The 18,228-nt window shown below is 40.7% G+C and overlaps 1 protein-coding gene across 4 annotated transcripts in view; it reads right to left on the bottom strand.

Moving 5' to 3' along the window:
* GPSM2 (G protein signaling modulator 2) overlaps window positions 1-18,228 on the bottom strand; it is a 28,041-nt gene that overhangs the window by 7,673 nt on the left and 2,140 nt on the right. For 2 of the 4 annotated variants that reach the window (XM_074546210.1, XM_074546213.1), the window contains exons 1-7: window positions 10,517-10,658; window positions 4,503-4,724; window positions 3,318-3,453; window positions 2,703-2,845; window positions 2,091-2,214; window positions 1,703-1,818; window positions 576-731 (exon numbers count right to left, since the gene is read on the bottom strand). In XM_074546210.1, coding sequence (XP_074402311.1) covers window positions 576-731; window positions 1,703-1,818; window positions 2,091-2,214; window positions 2,703-2,845; window positions 3,318-3,453; window positions 4,503-4,724; window positions 10,517-10,578 — 959 coding nt within the window. In that variant the 5' untranslated portion in view covers window positions 10,579-10,658. Of the gene's footprint in view, window positions 1-575; window positions 732-1,702; window positions 1,819-2,090; window positions 2,215-2,702; window positions 2,846-3,317; window positions 3,454-4,502; window positions 4,725-6,055; window positions 6,265-10,516; window positions 10,659-18,228 lie in introns of those variants that run through there. The other 2 variants (XM_074546211.1, XM_074546212.1) reach the window with 2 other exon arrangements.

The raw sequence follows: 18,228 nt of genomic DNA, 5'->3' as shown, positions 1-18,228 counted from the left end.
AGCAAACAAGTTAGTTTTGTAAGCATGGGACATTGTATAACCTACTTTGCTCCTCCTCCAAGTTTGCATGACTTATTAGTCCTCTGTATTCTTAGTGACTTAAGAACAGGTACATTTAAATGTTGCAAAAAAAGTATGGTTGCACCCAACACTATAAAAAAACGTCAGAAATCAGTACTGTAATATAAACATTACTTGCTGCTGTGTTACTCTCTTTCCCCCATCCCTTCCTGGATTATTACCTTGTGGACAAGTAGAACACAGATTCTTATGAAAGTAGGGTGAATTATTATAATGAACTCATGAAAGAAAGATCTGCTTTTCCCTAATTTACACAGACTTGCTGACAGGAGATGATGTAGAAAGAGTCATTCATCAATTTGTCTTTCATCTCAGACTCATTAGCTGCAATACCATTATGAGTAATTTTGGTTTTCCACATGAAAACCAAAGCCCAGCACTGGGGGAATTCACACGAATGCAGCTGTCACATGGGGAACAATGCCAGTGGAGCTGAAGGTAACAGGATTTGCTCTGAGTGTCACACACACATGAAACAATCTCTTAGGGCTTACTTGTCATGTAGCTCCTGAGCAATCACAAGGTGTTTGAGGTGATAATCAATGGCTCTCTCATAGTCCTGCAGCAGAGTGTAGGTGTTCCCCAGGCTGTAGCAGGCCTGTGCTTCCACAGCTCTGTCCTTCAGCTGCCGAGCCAGCTGCAGCGTCCTCCTGCAGGAGAGGGTCAGGAACCACCACAGGGAAAAGCTTTCAGAAGTGCACTTGCACAACTGAAAATCTGTTACACAACTTCAGCAAATTGGGGCAGCAGGCAGCAAATTATTGGCTATTAAATTACTATCTTGTAAACCCTTGCAATCTCACACTTGTAAAGTCCTCCCTCCACTGCAACCTACTTCATTAGAGAGCAGGCTGATTCCTCAAACAGCATCATTTAATTTACTGCTCCATTAATAATCGGCAGGAGTTTCCCTGAGGTTGCACTGTTTAATAGCAGTGTTACAATACCTACTTTCCTACTTCCCATCAGAATGGGCAGGACAGGCCTGCACTCACCAAGCCAGCTGAGCTGTGCTGGGCAAGAAGAATTTGAGGGCTCAGAGGGATCTGCTCAGTACTGGGGCTTTTCTCCCTAAGAAATGCTGTGCTCTGGAATCCCAGTCAGATGCTAATAACACCTATACTGTATCTTTGCCAAGCTTTTACTTTCCCAGGTACAGCAGTAACTGCTTAGTGGTGCAGAGATGAAGACAAGTCTGGCTTGAAAATACAGACTAAAGATGTAAATTGATCTCAGCTGGTGAGCACACCTGAGGCAGCCACCCATCTCAGGGCAGGAAAGCTGCTCACACCATTCCAGCACTAAGAGCTCAGACAGTAATGCCTGCTTCTGGAATAATGGCAATAAATGCCTAGCAGTGAAAGATGTCTGTCTACAGCACTGCAAAGAAACTCTTTAAAGTAGCAAAAGAGTTAAAAATATAAAAGGCGTTAATGCTGCCCCTCCCTTAAGAGAACCAGAACAGTTAAACAACAAAGGAAAAATTTCTTTGCTAAACAAATGGAAATTCTTCTAAAGTATGTGTTGAAGCAATGGCTGTTCCACAGTGAGCTACAGTATCAGGCACGACAGAAGTAAACTGTACAAGAGATATAAATTGTGTTTGTTAGCAGTCACTCACCTGTAGTATTCAGCAGCAGTTTCAAATTCCCCCAGGAATATGTAGGCATTTCCAAGGTTGCTGTATGCTCTTCTTTCTGCTGATCTATCACCAAATTCTTTTGCAATGAGGAGACGCTTAAAAATGTGAAATAACTGCGTTAGTTACTCCACTTTATACTTTGTAACGTACACTTGCATGCAGAAATGCAAGAAAAATTTGCATTCTTTAGGTCAACAACAATGCTATGATAATATAAGAACAGCCAAACTTGAAGTTTATGTCATTAAGATTTAAAACCTGCATTAAAAAGCTTGCAACAAGATCCAGCACACAACACATGTACTAAAGGTCAGGAGCAACCTGATATTCTGCTAGAACAGAATTCATTACTAGCACATCACTGTACCTGTTCATGGGCTAAAACTGCACTCCTGAAGTTGCCCAGAAGATAGTGTGTGTTTCCCAGATTTCCAAAGGCACGTCCTTGTGCTGCTCTGTCACCCAGCTCTGTTACTATTGACAGGTTTTCCCTGTTTTGAGGGAGAGTGAGAAGGAGAATAGTGACTTTTAAATTGTATTGGGTTTTTTCTCACAGTCATTTAAATACTAATTCTAAAAATTCTTATATAAAGGAAAAGGCAGAGATATTCTACTTTGGCCTATTTTAATGGCCTTTAAATAACCATGAATCTAAGTAAGAAATACTTTCAGTGAGCTACCAAACTCCACTGCATTCTAACTCAAGCCAGTGTGCTCTCCTCTAGTTACACAGGTGTGACAAGGTCCTGTTGTCTCAGCCTGGTTTGAAGAGTTCTGCTGGTTGCTAACTAAGGGTTGTCAGGTACAGTACAAGTGAGGGCAGGATAAAAACCAGTGCATGTCTTGTTGAAAACACCAAACTGACAGGTACCTCAGTTCTGCAGAGAAGCATTCCATAGCTCATGGCCCTGCAGGTCTCCCACATCAGAACTACATGATCACATCCTCCCAGCCCCCAACACTTAAATCTACTACTTACTCATAATACTTTGCAGCTTTCTGTAAAGCATTTTTCACATCCTCTGGAAGTTCCCCTGGATCATGGGTCCCAGCATTAGCTACATTTTTCCCTTTAGAGTGATACACATTTCCCAGATTATACAGTGCTCTTGCTTCTCCAACCTGAACCAGAAGTAAAAGAAGGCATTAAAATTTCATGCTTCAAAGTTTTCTGTCACAACAACTATTTGTACAATCCACAGATGGGAAAAAACTTCCTTAACTACTTGTCAATAACCACTCTGCTCATTCTGAACATATTATCACCTACCCAGTCATAGCCCCCAATCCAATTGTTTTGCATACTACTTCTTTTTGAAGAGCAAGACACGTTCTTGAGGTCAATTACCATTAAAAACTAAATTTAAAACAAACAAAACCACCACAAAATAGGGTAATATTTAACCTGGAGCTACAGTCTTCCAGGTACAAACAACTGTATTCCAACTAGTAGATTCGTGCTGCCTAGAGATAAAAATTGAATATTCACTATTTCCCTCTGAAAGGTGCACATTCCTTACCAGTACCACTGGGTTCAGGAATGTGTGTTTTTTACATTTTACACTTTACATCCAAATTGCTGCACAATTCTTACCTTATCATTAAGTTCTCTGGAAATATCCAGATGTCTCTGACAGCAAACGATAGCTTCTTCAAAATTCCCAAGTACCTTTAAGGTGTTGCCCAGGTTCCCACTGGCTTTAGCTTCTCCCAGTTGATCTCCAATCGTCCTAAAATAGCAGCAAGTAAGTACCAGAAAACAGTGGATCATTTAAACCAATGTATGGGAGAGAATGACATGAATTTGTGAAGAGACCACAACTATGTAAATGTAAATGTGTTCAGTTCATTTTATAGCTGAAATGCACTCAAACATTGTTCAGTCTGTGGTTACAGACATCTTCTGTCGGTGCTGTTTAGCCAGCTCCTGGTATTGCTCAACATTTATTTCTTAAATTCACATCTTTTAAGAAGAGAATAGAGAGAAAATTCTTAAAGATGATTTAGAAAGACAGTCCCAACATTAGAGAGGTTTAACTGCATTTGTGTTTTATTTGACCATCTCCTTTTAAGTAAAAATCTCCTTTAACTTAACAAGACACTTAACTGTAAGGTTTAAGACTTACAGTCTCCTCCATAGCTCGAGGCACTACTTCATTCTACATTTTAAATGAGACTAAGGCAAGAGACTGCCACTGAAACACTCAGACTGTCATACCTGGGCAACAACACAACAAAACAAATGCCCCAGGATCACAGCACAGGAGCAAGGTAAGGCAGGAGGAAGAATAGATTTATGCCAATTTGAGGTTAAGTACATTATATGCCTGTGCCTTTTACTGGACCTGTACAAATCAGTAAAAGTCAGATACATAAAACAGCGGATGAAAGGTATAGGGTTTAGATTTCACAGTATTACATGATGAGTTTTACACAGATAAACATTAGGGAGTTCTGTCTAGTAAACAAGAGAGCAGCTCAACAATATGGAGAACTAGAAGCACTGAGTTTTAGAAACATGAAAGGGTAAAGAAAGGGTGGATTTAAAGCAGCCATTTAATTATCCAGAAACCTGGTGAGGCCTCAGTCAGTTCTGGGATTATGGTGCTAGACCAAGTATTAGCTGCCAGGTTAGAGGGCACCCAAGTGACCTGCCAGGCCCCCAGCCCCGTGCCACACCACGTCCACTCATCAGCCAGTATTAGTGCAGGGTTTGGCAGGACAGTGAGCAGGCAGCTGCTTGTGTCTCCCACAGTGGGATGGCATGGACAACAATTACCTTGCAAGAGTTAAATCGTGGTGATGATATTCCAAGGCCTTTGCATATTCCTGCAGGTAGAAATAGGCATTGCCCAGCTGGCTGTAAATAGCACTCAGGGTTCGCAAATCTTCAGTGCCAACCTGCACAGCAGCTTCAAAGAAAGAGACGCCGGCCCGGCAATCTCCTGCCTTGCACAGGCGCTCGCCCTCCAGAGCCAGCTCCAGGCAGGACGCCTCCATCCTGCACGGGGACAAAAGGCCAGCAGTCACTCCAAGGGGCACACTGTGCAGCACCTGAGCTCTGGACATGGCTTTATTCTATCAGATGGCCTCTGTTTGTTTAGGAGAGGCAATCAGCTGCACACCACAACCAATGAGCTTTGCTTTAGAGTATTAGAGAAACCAAGGCTGAAATGGAAATTATGGTGAGGAGCAAAATAACATTTGAACAAACAGCTACAATTTCTTATTTTTTCAGTCTCAGAGAGGAAACCAAACACTGCTTTGTCCATAGGCAGCACTTGAAGGGTTCAAAAACTGTTTTCACCATCTAGATAATTTCAGAAAAGTTACCTAGAAATCAAGCTATTACTGACAAATACTGATTCTGACAAATGGAAGCACTTCAGATTTTTAGGGTGATGCCACAGTAACCTGCAAAAAAATCAAATTAGAATATTCTGTGTATCAAAGACTGACTAATTTTCTGCAAGTTGTTGCCTCTGTAATTTGATACTCCTTGGCACCCAGTTTCTTATACTACCACTGCTGCGAAAATTCTCAGTGTAAGAAAAAATATCTAGATTCAATTAATGACAAAATGTATGTAAATTCAAGTTACTTCACTGATACACCATTATTCCAGAACCCACTGGAATAGTTTTTAATGTTATGAACAAGTAATTGTGCAATTATACAGGTACAAAATACAGCTATCATGAATGAATTTGTAGAATAATACATTTTGAACATGAACAAAGAAGCTGATAGAAAACCACAGTGGCATTTACGTGCCTCTTTGCCCCAGAGAGCTCAGGAGTACAAAACATAACGTTTCAGTAAGTGTTAACAATTTTAGCCAAACATTTCCTACTTTCTGCTTCTGAGATGCGAGGGAGGCAGGGGAGAGGAAGATGAGAAAGACAACAGCTCCAGGTCCCAATCTTGAAGCACTATGGTTCTCCAGCTTTTCCAGGATACATGCATTTTAAAAAGCTTGCAAAAATGTCAGCATTTTACTTTTTAAAGATTTTTTCAAAATGAAAACCCAGTAAGAGACATTCTGTAATGCTAATGTTGCCAAAGAGTGGACAACCAAATGCTGGCTTTTGCAGAAGTTATTTTAGTGGAAACACCAGACGAAACCTCTTTTAACTTGACATAGTGATGAAGTTTTAACATACCTACAATACATTTCTTTATTTTCTTAAACTAGAAAAAAAAATGATTATACAAACTTTTACTCAAATCTGAACAGGAAGGAAATATTTTTGAAAAATCTAATGACTTCCAAAGAGCTAGAAGAGTTGGGATCACAAGTACAATACAAACACAAAACACACACTACCATACCTGCTGCTCTTTGAGGTGCCACAACTTAAGCACAGCGAGATGACTGACATGGTCACCTTTCGCAACAAAAAGCACTCTCTGGTTGGTAGCTGCTAAAGATGCTGACAGCAAAAGATAACTCCAGCATGAAGCTCTTGCCAAGCCCAACTTTCCAGGCTGGAGATCCATAACACATGCAGGATTTTTAGGTTTGCAAACTCTCCTCAGAGAAGTTCGAGCATTCCTGTGAGCTACAACACACCACCTGGCTCTCATGACATTGTGCATGTGCGGAATGTAAGACAGAAGAAGGCAGAAATGATTAAGTACAATTAAGTACAAGGCAGAAATGATGACACCATCAGCAACTGAAGGTTTAAGACTTAAAACACTTCATTGGGTAATCTTAATCCTATCCAAAGAGGTTCTCTCCGGGCACCTCATGTTAACTGCCATGTCCAATTAGAGTGACAGCTGGAAAATGTGCTGCTTCTCAGTGCAGACTGGGACCACTACACAGCCACACTCCTTGGATTTTTGCCTGAATGGCTAAAAAGAGCAGAACTTCCAGCAAAATGTGTGTGTGACATAACAATGAAATTACTACACTGGACTCTGCTTCTGTAAGTGAATTTATTCTATTTTTAAAAAAAAAAATTAACTGTGGGACATCAGCCACATAATCTGTGAAGAAAAAGCAGGTAAAATGTACAAGGGCAATATCAGAGTGCTGCAGTGTGGCAGCCCCCCTTGAGAGACTGCATTCATCTGATTTCACACTACACCTAAAAATGCCAAATGCCAAGACAGCATTACTGTTTCATCAGGGAATCTGAAATACAATCATTTGACTTTACAACCCTAGATTTAGTATAACTTATAAAAATGAAAGATGTGGGATCTTTCATACAGAACACAACTAAGAAGCAAATGGCTTATACTCAGACTGATGAAAATCAGCTGTTACTACAGTGTTTAAATTCAACCAGAACTACAGGAAGTAAATGAAAATGAGAATTAATAATTGCTTGAGTAAAAAAAGAATGCAAAAGTTACACAACTCTTGAGAGGCTGTGTAAACAGGTTGCCAGAATCTGTACAGCAAATTAAAACTTTAATTCCATCTGGATCCAGTCCTTGTGACCTACCATTTCAAAATCTAAATAAGCTACACCAAAATAGAACAGAGAAAATTAAAAATTTATTTCCACAGTTGCCTGCACTCAATATTTTATTCAGGTTATATAAGAGCTATGAAATCACTCAGTTATTTTAAAAGTTTCTGAGGCTTTTCTATTGAGTACCAAAACTGGATTCAGAAGAGGTTTGGTTTTGGTTTGTATTTGCTTTTTTCCCCTCTCTGCTACTTAAAGGACTCTTATGCAAATTAACACTTTTTTTTTGGTTTGGTGGGTTTCTTTAGGATTTACGTAGGTGTTCTCCAGCTGTCACTGCTAATGGTTAAACAGCACTTTGGCAGACTAGACAGGGCCAGCTTATCAATGTTTTAGGAAGTCATTAAATAGTTATAAGGAGAATATGACATTACTTTCTCTGTTCCCTGGGCTGAATGGAATTATTTACTCAACACCCAGTGGCCCAACAAGAGATACATTGAATCTGCAGAGAGGAGAACAGAACAAGCCCCATTCATTTGTGCACTTTAAGGCAATTCTGTTCCTGCTGAACAGGATAGGGTTCTCTCAGACATTACTGAAAATGCTCACACAGGGCTTCATTTTGCTATGCTGTCTATAACTGCCTGGCATCTCCTGAATAATTTCTCATTTGTAAAACTACCCCATCCTTATCTGCCCCTCAAAGCTTTTCCTCCTGCCTGGCTCCCCAGTATTTTTATTTTTCTTCTTCCCACCCCCACCTCCTTCTTCTCTGACCTTTTTCACATTCTATTTTAAACCTTTATTATTTCTATGAATATAAACCCTAAGCAAACTGCCTCCTTGTTTTTGTCTCTCTCCCTTCAGCTGTTCTCATCTCACAATAAGAACAAGAAAAGGGGTAAGAATTAAGTCAGTGGAAGAAGGCAGTAACACTCCCTGATTACAACAATCTCTAAACACAATTTAGTTTTACTCAGTTCAATTCCTACTAAGAGGGCTTTTTGCTTTTGAGGGGGAACACAGCTGTTATCAATTTGCCATGAAACATGTTGGTACAAATAGCACACCTAGAGACAAACCATCCCCATGCCATGTGTTTGGTTTGGATGCACAGCAGCAGAGGCACAGCACCCTGCAGTGAAGCACACTGTAACAAAGCTGACACCACCCCTGGCTCCTGCCCTTGCTCTGGCCTTGTCCCCGTGAGCAGGAGCCTCCACACCAGCACTGCCAACAGCTCAGCACAGCCCCCCTGCAGCACTGCTGCTTCCAACTTAGAAACAACAGCTCACACACAAACCACACCCTAAATTCTGTCTTCTCTTGCTCCAGTCAGGATAAAAGCACTTAAAAGGTTTTGGTGTATGAATTTAGCAGGCCAAAAGAACGAAGTTCTACAAATATTCACCCATTTATTAATACAAATCAAGTAACATTAGCATTTTATTTTCAGGCACTAAAAAAACCCAAACAAAAAAACCCTCCTTCCCTCAGCATGAGCATTTTTATAACTGCCAAAGTGATACTGATGAACCACTGTGGGGAGAAAGAAACACTTGCACAGTCAGAAACAGACCCACAGTAAAGCCTTTCCTTAGGAGTGGGCTCCAACTTCTTTAAGATCAGTGCTAATGGAATGCCAGAAGGAAGGAGAGCAGTCAAAGCTAAACAAGCCTGGGATAATACCTGCAAGTAATATTTAAAAAAAAACTGGTAACTCCCTTCCCAGTAATTTATGACCTTTTATTTCCTGCACTAAATTTTAAACTCCAACAATATAAATATTTCCAAATTATAGCTATCAATATCATCATAAAATTCCAGGTCAATATACTGAATTAATCCTTGGTTTCTCAAAGTCTTAGGAAAGTTTGTTTTTAAATTAAAAGTATTTTGCCATCATGTTTTTTAAATGTGAATCAGATTATAGTTCTTGCAGAAGTTTAATAAGGTCATGAATATTGTTGCTGATATTTTTAATTGGTCTCATTCAAACCTGTACTGAAATACAGCATAAAGCAGTAAGACATTGTGCCCTGACTGTGCTTGCCAAATTTTTTGAAGTTTTTTTTTAGCTTGTCAGTTTATACCAGTCAATTGGCCCTGACCTAATTTTCATCCATTTACTTCCATAATAGCACCCTGAACAGCTCCTGCTTTTATTAGAGAGTGAGCAAGGACCAGCACCAGCGTGGGGAAATGTGGCAGAGGAATGCTGGGCAGTGGGTCCCCTGAGGAAACACCCAGCACAGAGTTATCATGCTTACATACCTAGGATCAAAGCCACAGGATAAAGATTTTAGCCAAACAGAGAGAGAAAACAGCAAACTACAGCTTATTTGCTAATTTTCCTCCTTACTGACCATGAGACTTCTCCAGCTGGCTGCACTGCCACCCAGGACACTGGACTTGTATGAAATGAAATTAAGGACTTCTCTTCTATGAAATGGAAGAGGAGACCACCCCAACAGCAATCTAACATTGTCAGAAGGTTGAAAGGATTAATTTTAAGACATAGCATGTGCTGTCTTACAAATACAGGTTAACAGCCTTACTGCTGTTAGCTAGTGAGGAAAAGGCCTCCAAAAAAAGCATGATCAGGGCAGGGGTGGGGGAGCACACAAGAACCACATTTTTTATTTCTTTTTAAACAATCATTTCAGTCTTCCAGTGTCCTTTCCTACTGAATGAACTGCAAGATTTACCCTTCCAAACACCATGCACTACACAATGCTGCTGTAGTTCAGCTCCATTAGAGCGAGTCTGAAATGCTAACACACTGTCCCAGGTCTGTAAAGGGGATTCAGAAGAAAAATTCTAAAAGCTCTTAGAAGGGAAATCCCATATCCTCTTCACTTGTAACAACAGTACTTCTGAGTGCAAGGCACCACGGCAGTTTCCATCTAGCAATCAAACCTCTTTATTTTAAGCAAGGAAAATACCTTGTCATTCAGAAAAAAACAGAAATGGGCCAAGTACAGAGAACTTCAGCAGACAAAAGTCAGCAATTTGCATAGGCAGCCCAACAGCTAAAAGAGGGAGCAGCTATTATCCTGCATGAAGTCTGCCATTACCATACTTCATATCATTCTACCCCAAATACAAAGAAATGCAGGCAATAATGTACTATTCTGTTACCATGCAAGTTCCAATACTATACAATCATTTATTCATACTAATCTGCTACATAGCAAAAGTGAATTTTCATTGTCCAAAAATCAAAAAAGAAAAAAAAGGGTTTAATTTTAAATTTCAATAACACTACTAGCAGAGATATCAAGCTATTTGTTGCAACTAGTTTAGCTTTCTATTATTGACAGCACTTACTAATTTACAGCAAAATTACCAGAGCGAGTCTTACCTGTATCGCACGTGAAAGGAGCGATCTTCAGGCATGCTTATCAAAACATTCTTTTCAGCCATGGAGTTACATTATCAGTAGAGAAAGAAATGCTGTTCTGGAGCAGGGTAAGTGCTTTATTATGGGGAATTGCTGTCAGAGCACCATTCCAGTTAGTATATTAAGAAGCTGGAGTAAAAATATCCTAAGCTGCCGTAGAAAAACTCTTCTTTATAAGTGAGGTAAGGAGGTCACTGCCAGACACATCTCACACCTTCAGAAATGTTCATGTTCTTTCTTTCATCTGGGGCCCTTTAAGCTCCATTCAGCCTCGGTTCTGCAAAGGGAACACAAGATGCTTGGCTTGAAGTCTCATGGTTAATAACTCATCAGCATTTGCAGCTGATGTAAAAGCATAACACTGCTCCTACGAAGCAGGAAACGTCATTCAAGAACTTAAAGGCAGAGCCAAAGCCTTCCACACAGACATGGCAATTCCTGCAGGCAAGTGAGAAAGCCAAAGGGGTTTAACAAAAACCAACACTCTCTTCTCTTGGACACTTTGAAGAATTTACCCTTGTTAGTATTTTCTGGTCTCATGAAATTCCGGGCAAAAACCTTAAAGGATGAAAACTACAGAATGAAAGGCATAATACAGAACAGATCACAAAGTGCTTTACATGCAAACACTGCCCCTGAAACCCTGACCCTCAGCTGAGGGCCCACAGCAGTCAGAGCTGGTGGGCACAATCCCACCTGCAGATCATCCACTCTGGAGATTGCCCCACCTGCAATACTGTAAGCACAGCAGCCAGCAAAGGTTTAAGCTCTGTATTTGTTTTTCTTCTCTCTGCTCCCAACAGAAAAGGGGGAGGTATATGAGTTTGGAGGGCAAGTGGTGCTAACACTGGCTTCCTATTCAAAAATTCTGCAGCACTGCAACGTGAGCTCCAAACTCTGCTTCAAAGGGATTGCAGAAGCCAGCATATAAATATTGGACATGTTTGGGCTAGCTGGGAAAAAGTAACAGAAAAGAAACCCTGTAATCAAAAGTTTACCCACTTTTAAACATATTTTTAGTAGAGAGGGTGACATATTTACACCTCAGTACTAATATTACCTTCCTTTGCAAGTAAACATAGAGTTGTGTAATTCAGAGATGCATATTTCATCAAGAGACTGCAGAGGTGTCAAAAAGACAGGAACAGAGCTCAGACTCAAAGCTGTCATCAGAAGAATATGCAAACCTGCATATTTAATTGTCGATACAGCCCATGCCTTTTCCTCTCATTAGCTTTATCAAGTCCCAGCTGTGAAGATTCATGCTTCCCATCCCTTGATGGCAGCCCTCAAACAGACTGCCCACATTCTTCCAATTAAACATTTTGCCCTTCCATGCTCATCACCGGGATTGTTTGGCATCAACAAGAGGGTGTGGGTGTCTGTTTGCAATTAAGAAGCGTGACACCCAGAGGTTCCAATGGCCCTGCAGCCCACACATGGGCAGGCTGTGTCCCAGGCATGCACTCTGCAGAATCTGTCCAGCCTCAGCCCAGGGAACTCGTACAGGCAGATGGCCCTAAGCCACCCAGGCTATAGCAGCCCTCCAGCCCTCCTGCTGATCAGCAAATCCAAGGGATTTGGAAGTTCTCTTCCACAGAGGGACGCACCACAAAGTAAAAACTGTGTACTCTGGTACACACACATCACGAGATGATGACTGTAGTAATTTTTTTGTATATTTTTACTGTAATGGTAATTAACTGAATAATTTAAAAGCTTTTTAAAAAATAAAAAGCCAACTTTAATTTTAAAAAAACAGTTACACTTAAAAGTACATCAGAACATCTGTGTTTATTTAAATATCAGTTATTTTTACCAGTACATTTTACATCAGGTGTTTATAGCTTCACTGTATTTGAGCTACACATCTGTCCTCATCATCTGACTGAAGCCACCAAGAGCTGGAACCACTGCTCCTGTTTATTTCCCTCCTTAATGGCCATACAGCACATTCCTGGCCTTGGGAGGGTGCTACAGACACACCCACATTGGCCAACACATCATCATCATCATCATCACAGATCAACCCAAATTACTGGGCCTGCTCTCCATACCTGCCTTCTCCACCTGTAAGTCACTGGGACATCAATTACGCCTTCAGCCATGGCAGCGTGTCATCAGTAACCAAACCTAAATCACGTTAATTACAGTGGGGAATGCAAAAGGCACGAGATGGAACTCAAACACTTGAAGCTGTACACACAACCTTTAAATGCACAATTCACTTAATACAGGAAGTCCTAAGGGTTTCTGTTATTTTGAAGCAGGAGCAAAAAGCCCACAGAGAAAAGGCTGGGTCTCCTTCAGAAGAGGGGAATTAAACTGGTGTGACTGATTACAAAGTTGTTTGATACCAAAACAGAAACAAACATCACCCTCACTACCCCAAATCAAATGAAGCAAGGCACAGGTTTGGCAATCAAATGTACCAGCCCCTCATAGCCTGCAACAGACAAAACATGCACTGTTCAATTCTTAATTACAGAAAATGGTGAGCATAATTACTCACCCTGGCTAAAAACAGCTAAAGGACATTCGATTAAACCATCAATAAAAGGCCAATTTGCCTCAATTCAATGCTCTGTCTAAAAAAGTATGCTTATTGCATCCAGAAAGCCACTTCTCATGTTCTTCCTGTTAAATCACAGATGTATATAGAAGCTATATGAATATAGATGGGTTTGCATGATGAAAGTGCATCTCAACCTTCCACTGACATCCCTGCACTGAATCAGTGACACAAATGCTAAGACTGGAATAAGGTTCACTCTCTCTCAAAAAAAATTACAGAAGAAACCTAGGCCCCCTATTTTTAATTTTTATCATTATGTTTCAAGTTCCTGACAGTGATAAAACAGAAGTTGCTATTTCTTTCCCCAAAGCCTGTATGCAAGCTAGTAGTTCCAGCTATCACAGCTTCCAGCCAGGTGTTTCATTTTCTTTTAAGGCATTTTCCACTTCAGCAGTGATTTGATTACATACTATTAATTTTATCTCAATGGTAGACAATAAGTTTAATCAGTTTGCAATTCTTAGTTACTCTGAATGTCTACAATAGATTTTTTTCATTTCATTTTGACAGAAAACCACATTTCTGCACAGGTGAAAAGTCATCAGCAAGCAACAGAAAGTCAATGCTGTGATTTATTTGCAGTACACAGAACTAATGATCACAATACAGGTGGAGAAGATGCTTTTATTCTCCTTCATCACCTCAAAATGGTACATTTTAAGCAGCTTCATTTGCTCCTTTCCTCAACCCACACCTTCTTTTTTGGAGCTTGTCAGATGATCAGAAGTTGGATTTGTTTGCTGTGCAGTCACAGGGCCAGGCAGCTGACAGGGTGGTCCCTGGGGGCCTGCTGGAATATCAAACAGCTCCCTCCTTTCTGCCTTTCCCTAAAGGAGATGATCAAGGGATGCCTTCTCTCCCCATCTGCTACTCCTCACAATCTGTGGGAAAGGAGCATCTGCCAAGTGAAGTCATCACCGACAGAGAGACTCAAACACTAATACAGGAAAGTACAGATAAAGGCAGATCTACTGCACGAACTGCATTTCCTGAGAAAAACTAGTGACAGAGACATCTTGTTTCAAGATTAAGACAAATTTCCCAGTGGTGAACTGAGTTTGAATTTCCTTTCAGAAAGATGCTACAGAATGGGTAGGAGAAAAAAAAAAAAAAAGAAAAAAAGAAAAAAAGAAGAGAAGCTTGAACTGGATCATCTAAAAACAAAACAGAGCTTTGCATACCCTGTGAATGAAGAATCCAACAGCACAACAATAAAAATATACCAACAATCCAATTACTGAAATACAGAGATCAGCTTGGCTTCAGACCTTCAAAATATAAAAGCATATAAACACAAACAGCACATGGAACACTCAGAAGTAAAGCATTCTCTACTTTAGTCTTCAGTGCTGTTCAAGGATATTTTAAAAATTTACCTGAATTAATGGATAAGCCTAAAATAAGCCACCAAAAAGCCTTAAAGTTTCACATCAAGTGTAACATTGTATTTACTATTAACATAGTAAACAGCATCATCACTAGCATTTCTGCAGTACTATATATTGCCCTGTGAATGAGCCTTTAAATAAATGTGTGCTATGCTGGGCAAAAGCTAATTTTCCCAAACCTTGAGCACAGTATGAGCAACTAGTCATGAGAATGGATCCTGCAAATACAAGAAACAACTGTACTAAGACCACTGTGGTTGTTCTTGGCAGCTCAATTTTAAACTCCTCTCTGCACCACTTCTGACAGCTGTTCAAGAGCTGATTAGCTGAGTGCACACAGAAACCACCTTCACTGATGAGGTGCATTTGAGGTTTTATTCAGGACCATGATGATGTGGAGCAATGCCTGCTCTGAAATACTGCCTTTGTCTCCTGACGGATTTCTCTGCTGAGCACAAAACCCCGAATAAACCACAGGGATTCTCTTATAGGACTGGCTTAGCAGCATGCAAGGCTCTTGGCAGCAGCTCACATCTCACATTAATGGACACAAGAGGAAAGCTGGGATGCATAAACAGCTCCTGAGCTGCTCCTCCCAGTGTGAGTGACAGAGCTCATGCTGCAGAGTCTGTATCACTACAGAGCATGGCAAAGACCCCACCTAAACATCCCATGCCATCAGGCTCATCAGTCAAACTGCAAATAAATCAAACCACTATCTCATGTTCTTGGTTCAGATGCTTCCTCCTCCACCCCACCTATATTTACCATGCTGACTTAGAAATACAGGCCCACACAAATCTTAGACACGTTGCTGAATATTGCAGGCAGCCCTGAAATGGCTGGAAGGGGTGGGTTTGCACTGGCTTTGGCCCAGAGGTGATGACTTGTAACCCTATCAACCCACTGCTCCACAAGCCTGGAATTTCACTTATTCCAATAGAAAATGGAATATGAGGGTTCCTCTCTTTTGCCCAAATGATGTGCACAGAGCTATCTTCACATAGAAAACCATCATTTCCTTGCTAGAAAGAGAATCACCAAATTGTAACTGAGAGCATAAGGCCAGACAGGCATTTTGTAACCAGAACTGACAGGTGCAGAGCTCACTGCCTTTTGTGAATCAAAAGAAAAGAATTACTAGAGTGAGGGAGAGAAACTTGACTCTGTTATCTCTGAAATTATTCCATCTCCCTTTTTAGCCACTTAATGCCCAACACCCAATGACTTCAGTAAACAGCAGTCTTTCCAGATGGTCAGCAGAAGCACAAGAGGTTATAAAAGACCAGAAAAATAGCAATAATAGAAGTTCAGATACTCATGGCAACTCTCCTCAAAAAATTAAAATAATTGCTAAATGTGTAGTTACAAAAATACTATCATTGTCTGTCACAAACTCCTGAGCAATCTGATTCTTTTCTTCACTCCTTTCCCTAATTTCTTTCTAGCACTGTACATAAACCCAAATAAAGAAAAGGGTTTCTCTCCAATTATTTTAATTTAATCATCAGTTTACTCCAATTTAGTCATAATTATGACTACAGGAAGAGAACCCCCCAAGTGACAAAGGAGAACAAGTATACCCAAAACAGTCCCAAAGAGTCCCAAGCAGGTACACAAAATTGTTTTCTTGAAAATATTAATAACTGTATTAAACAAGGTAAGGAAAATATTGCATAAAACCCCAAAACTACTTTACAGGATATAAATACACTAGCTCTATTTGGATTTTTAAAAAACCTTTAAAACCATCCTAGCAATGAGACACTCATCTCCATATTTAAAATTAATTTTAAAAAGACAAACAACCCCCCCACAACAATGACAGGCATCAAGAATTTCTGAGATAAATTTTGCTCAAATGAAGTGAGGCTCTCAACATACCCACAGCTGGAAATGAAATCATGGATTTGAAACTAGAGAAACACAGCTCCAGAGCAGAGCCCAACATCCATTACCTAATGGCTAATGTGGCCCTGCATTATGACAGACATGGCAACAATAGAGATATTTAATTTATCACTCTGTTTGTACCAATTTTTGTTTGGGGTTTTCTTTATTTCACTGGTTGCCTAAACCCAGCAGCCCCTGCTCTGATAGGTTCTAATCACGGGTAAGAGAAGGTTCGTGTCCCTCATTTCCCAGGGTAACTCCCGGTGGCACAGCTGCAGGGGCCCGGCTCACACAGCTCTGCCGAAGGCAAACACAGCCCCCAGTGCGGGAGCATTCCCACCTGCCCTCTGGCATTTCCTGTGCGCACTTTCCCCTTGTTCTGGAGAGCAGGAGGATTTTCCCTCTGTTTGTCGACTACCTGCCTGAATGGAGTGTTTGGGGTTTTAAGTAATGCTAAAGGTCTGCAACATGCCAAGCCTTTCAAACTCTGTATATCCTGCTTATTCCTTTTTCTAAGAGAACCAGTATTCACCTGGCAAGCAGCTTGCTACCAAATGTACATAATTACCGTCAGTGTGCAGGTTAAAGAACCCAGTGCAGTTAACACAAGTAACCACAAGTATTTTATTATACAGACACTCCCACAGACAGTTAATGTGAGCCATCTACTGAAATCCTGAATTAGGGGAATCCCACACGACGATAAAATAAGAAAGGAGAACGTGAAGTGCCAGCAAAACACAACTAATATACCCACCATAAAACTAACCAGGCAACTGAAAACTAACTTCACAAGCAGCAAGATTGAGATTTCAGATACAAGAACGATACAGAATAAGATCACAGTCAAAACAGGTCAGAATTTTTCCATATATTTGAAACATCAAGGTAAAGGATTCCTTATCCTTTTCATTTTCTTATTCCAGATCCAGGTTTATTTACAAATTGTCATTCACAGACAGAAAACAAACATTGCACTGCCTTCCTTCCAACATCTCCCTCAACTGGGGGTGAGATTTCCACTCAAGCACTTTAAGTGCACAAGTGCCACAACAGACTGCAATAAGAGTTCACAACACAGCAGTCTGCAATCCTTTTATTCACAGTGGAAGTTGAAATCATTCCCAATAAATCAGTTTTGTTACCAAGTTCTGAAGGTAAATTTGAACCCTGTTCCTTTGGGACAATCTCATCATGCAAATGAACATATACAAGGCCTCTCCCAGGCAACCAGACACTCAACTACCTTCAGTTTGGGAACTGGAGCATGTTATCCAGCATAAAAGAGCCCCACACAGGAAGGGTTCAGCACAAAAGGCTGGCTATTTGCACTGAGCTGATAGAGCAAGTTGATCACAAAGCTCTCCAATAACATGTTCCACCTAGCTTAGCTCCTTCTTAGCCTATGAAATCTCTTAAAAAGGGACCATGGTATGTAAAAGAAAGAAGACAAATATTGTACAAGCATCTTACAAAGAAATTGAAGAAGCTACCTTATAATTCTATAAATTAAATAATAATAATAATCCTTAGAATCACTGGCAGTAAGACACAGTAGCAATTTCAGGGAAGCAATGCAGCTGCTGTTTCCAAATCCCTAGCTGGCCCTGAGGTGCTCATTCAGAGCCACAGCAGCACTGAGCAGAGCCAATCCTCAGCACTCCAGCACGGCCTCACCTGGCAGGGAGCAGATGCAGCTCCCGCAGAAGCTCTGTCACACACCGGCAATGCTCCATGGCAGGTCACTGCCAGCAGCACTGGGTGATCCCCTGTGCCCCCCAGCCCCCATTAACACCCTCTCTGGTGAGCCTGCAGCC

Source organism: Zonotrichia albicollis, chromosome 8, assembly GCF_047830755.1.
Source record: "Zonotrichia albicollis isolate bZonAlb1 chromosome 8, bZonAlb1.hap1, whole genome shotgun sequence".
Taxonomy (NCBI): Eukaryota; Metazoa; Chordata; class Aves; order Passeriformes; family Passerellidae; genus Zonotrichia; species Zonotrichia albicollis.
The sequence above is the reverse complement of the archived record's forward strand: the minus strand, read 5'-3'. Positions and strand labels throughout refer to the sequence as shown.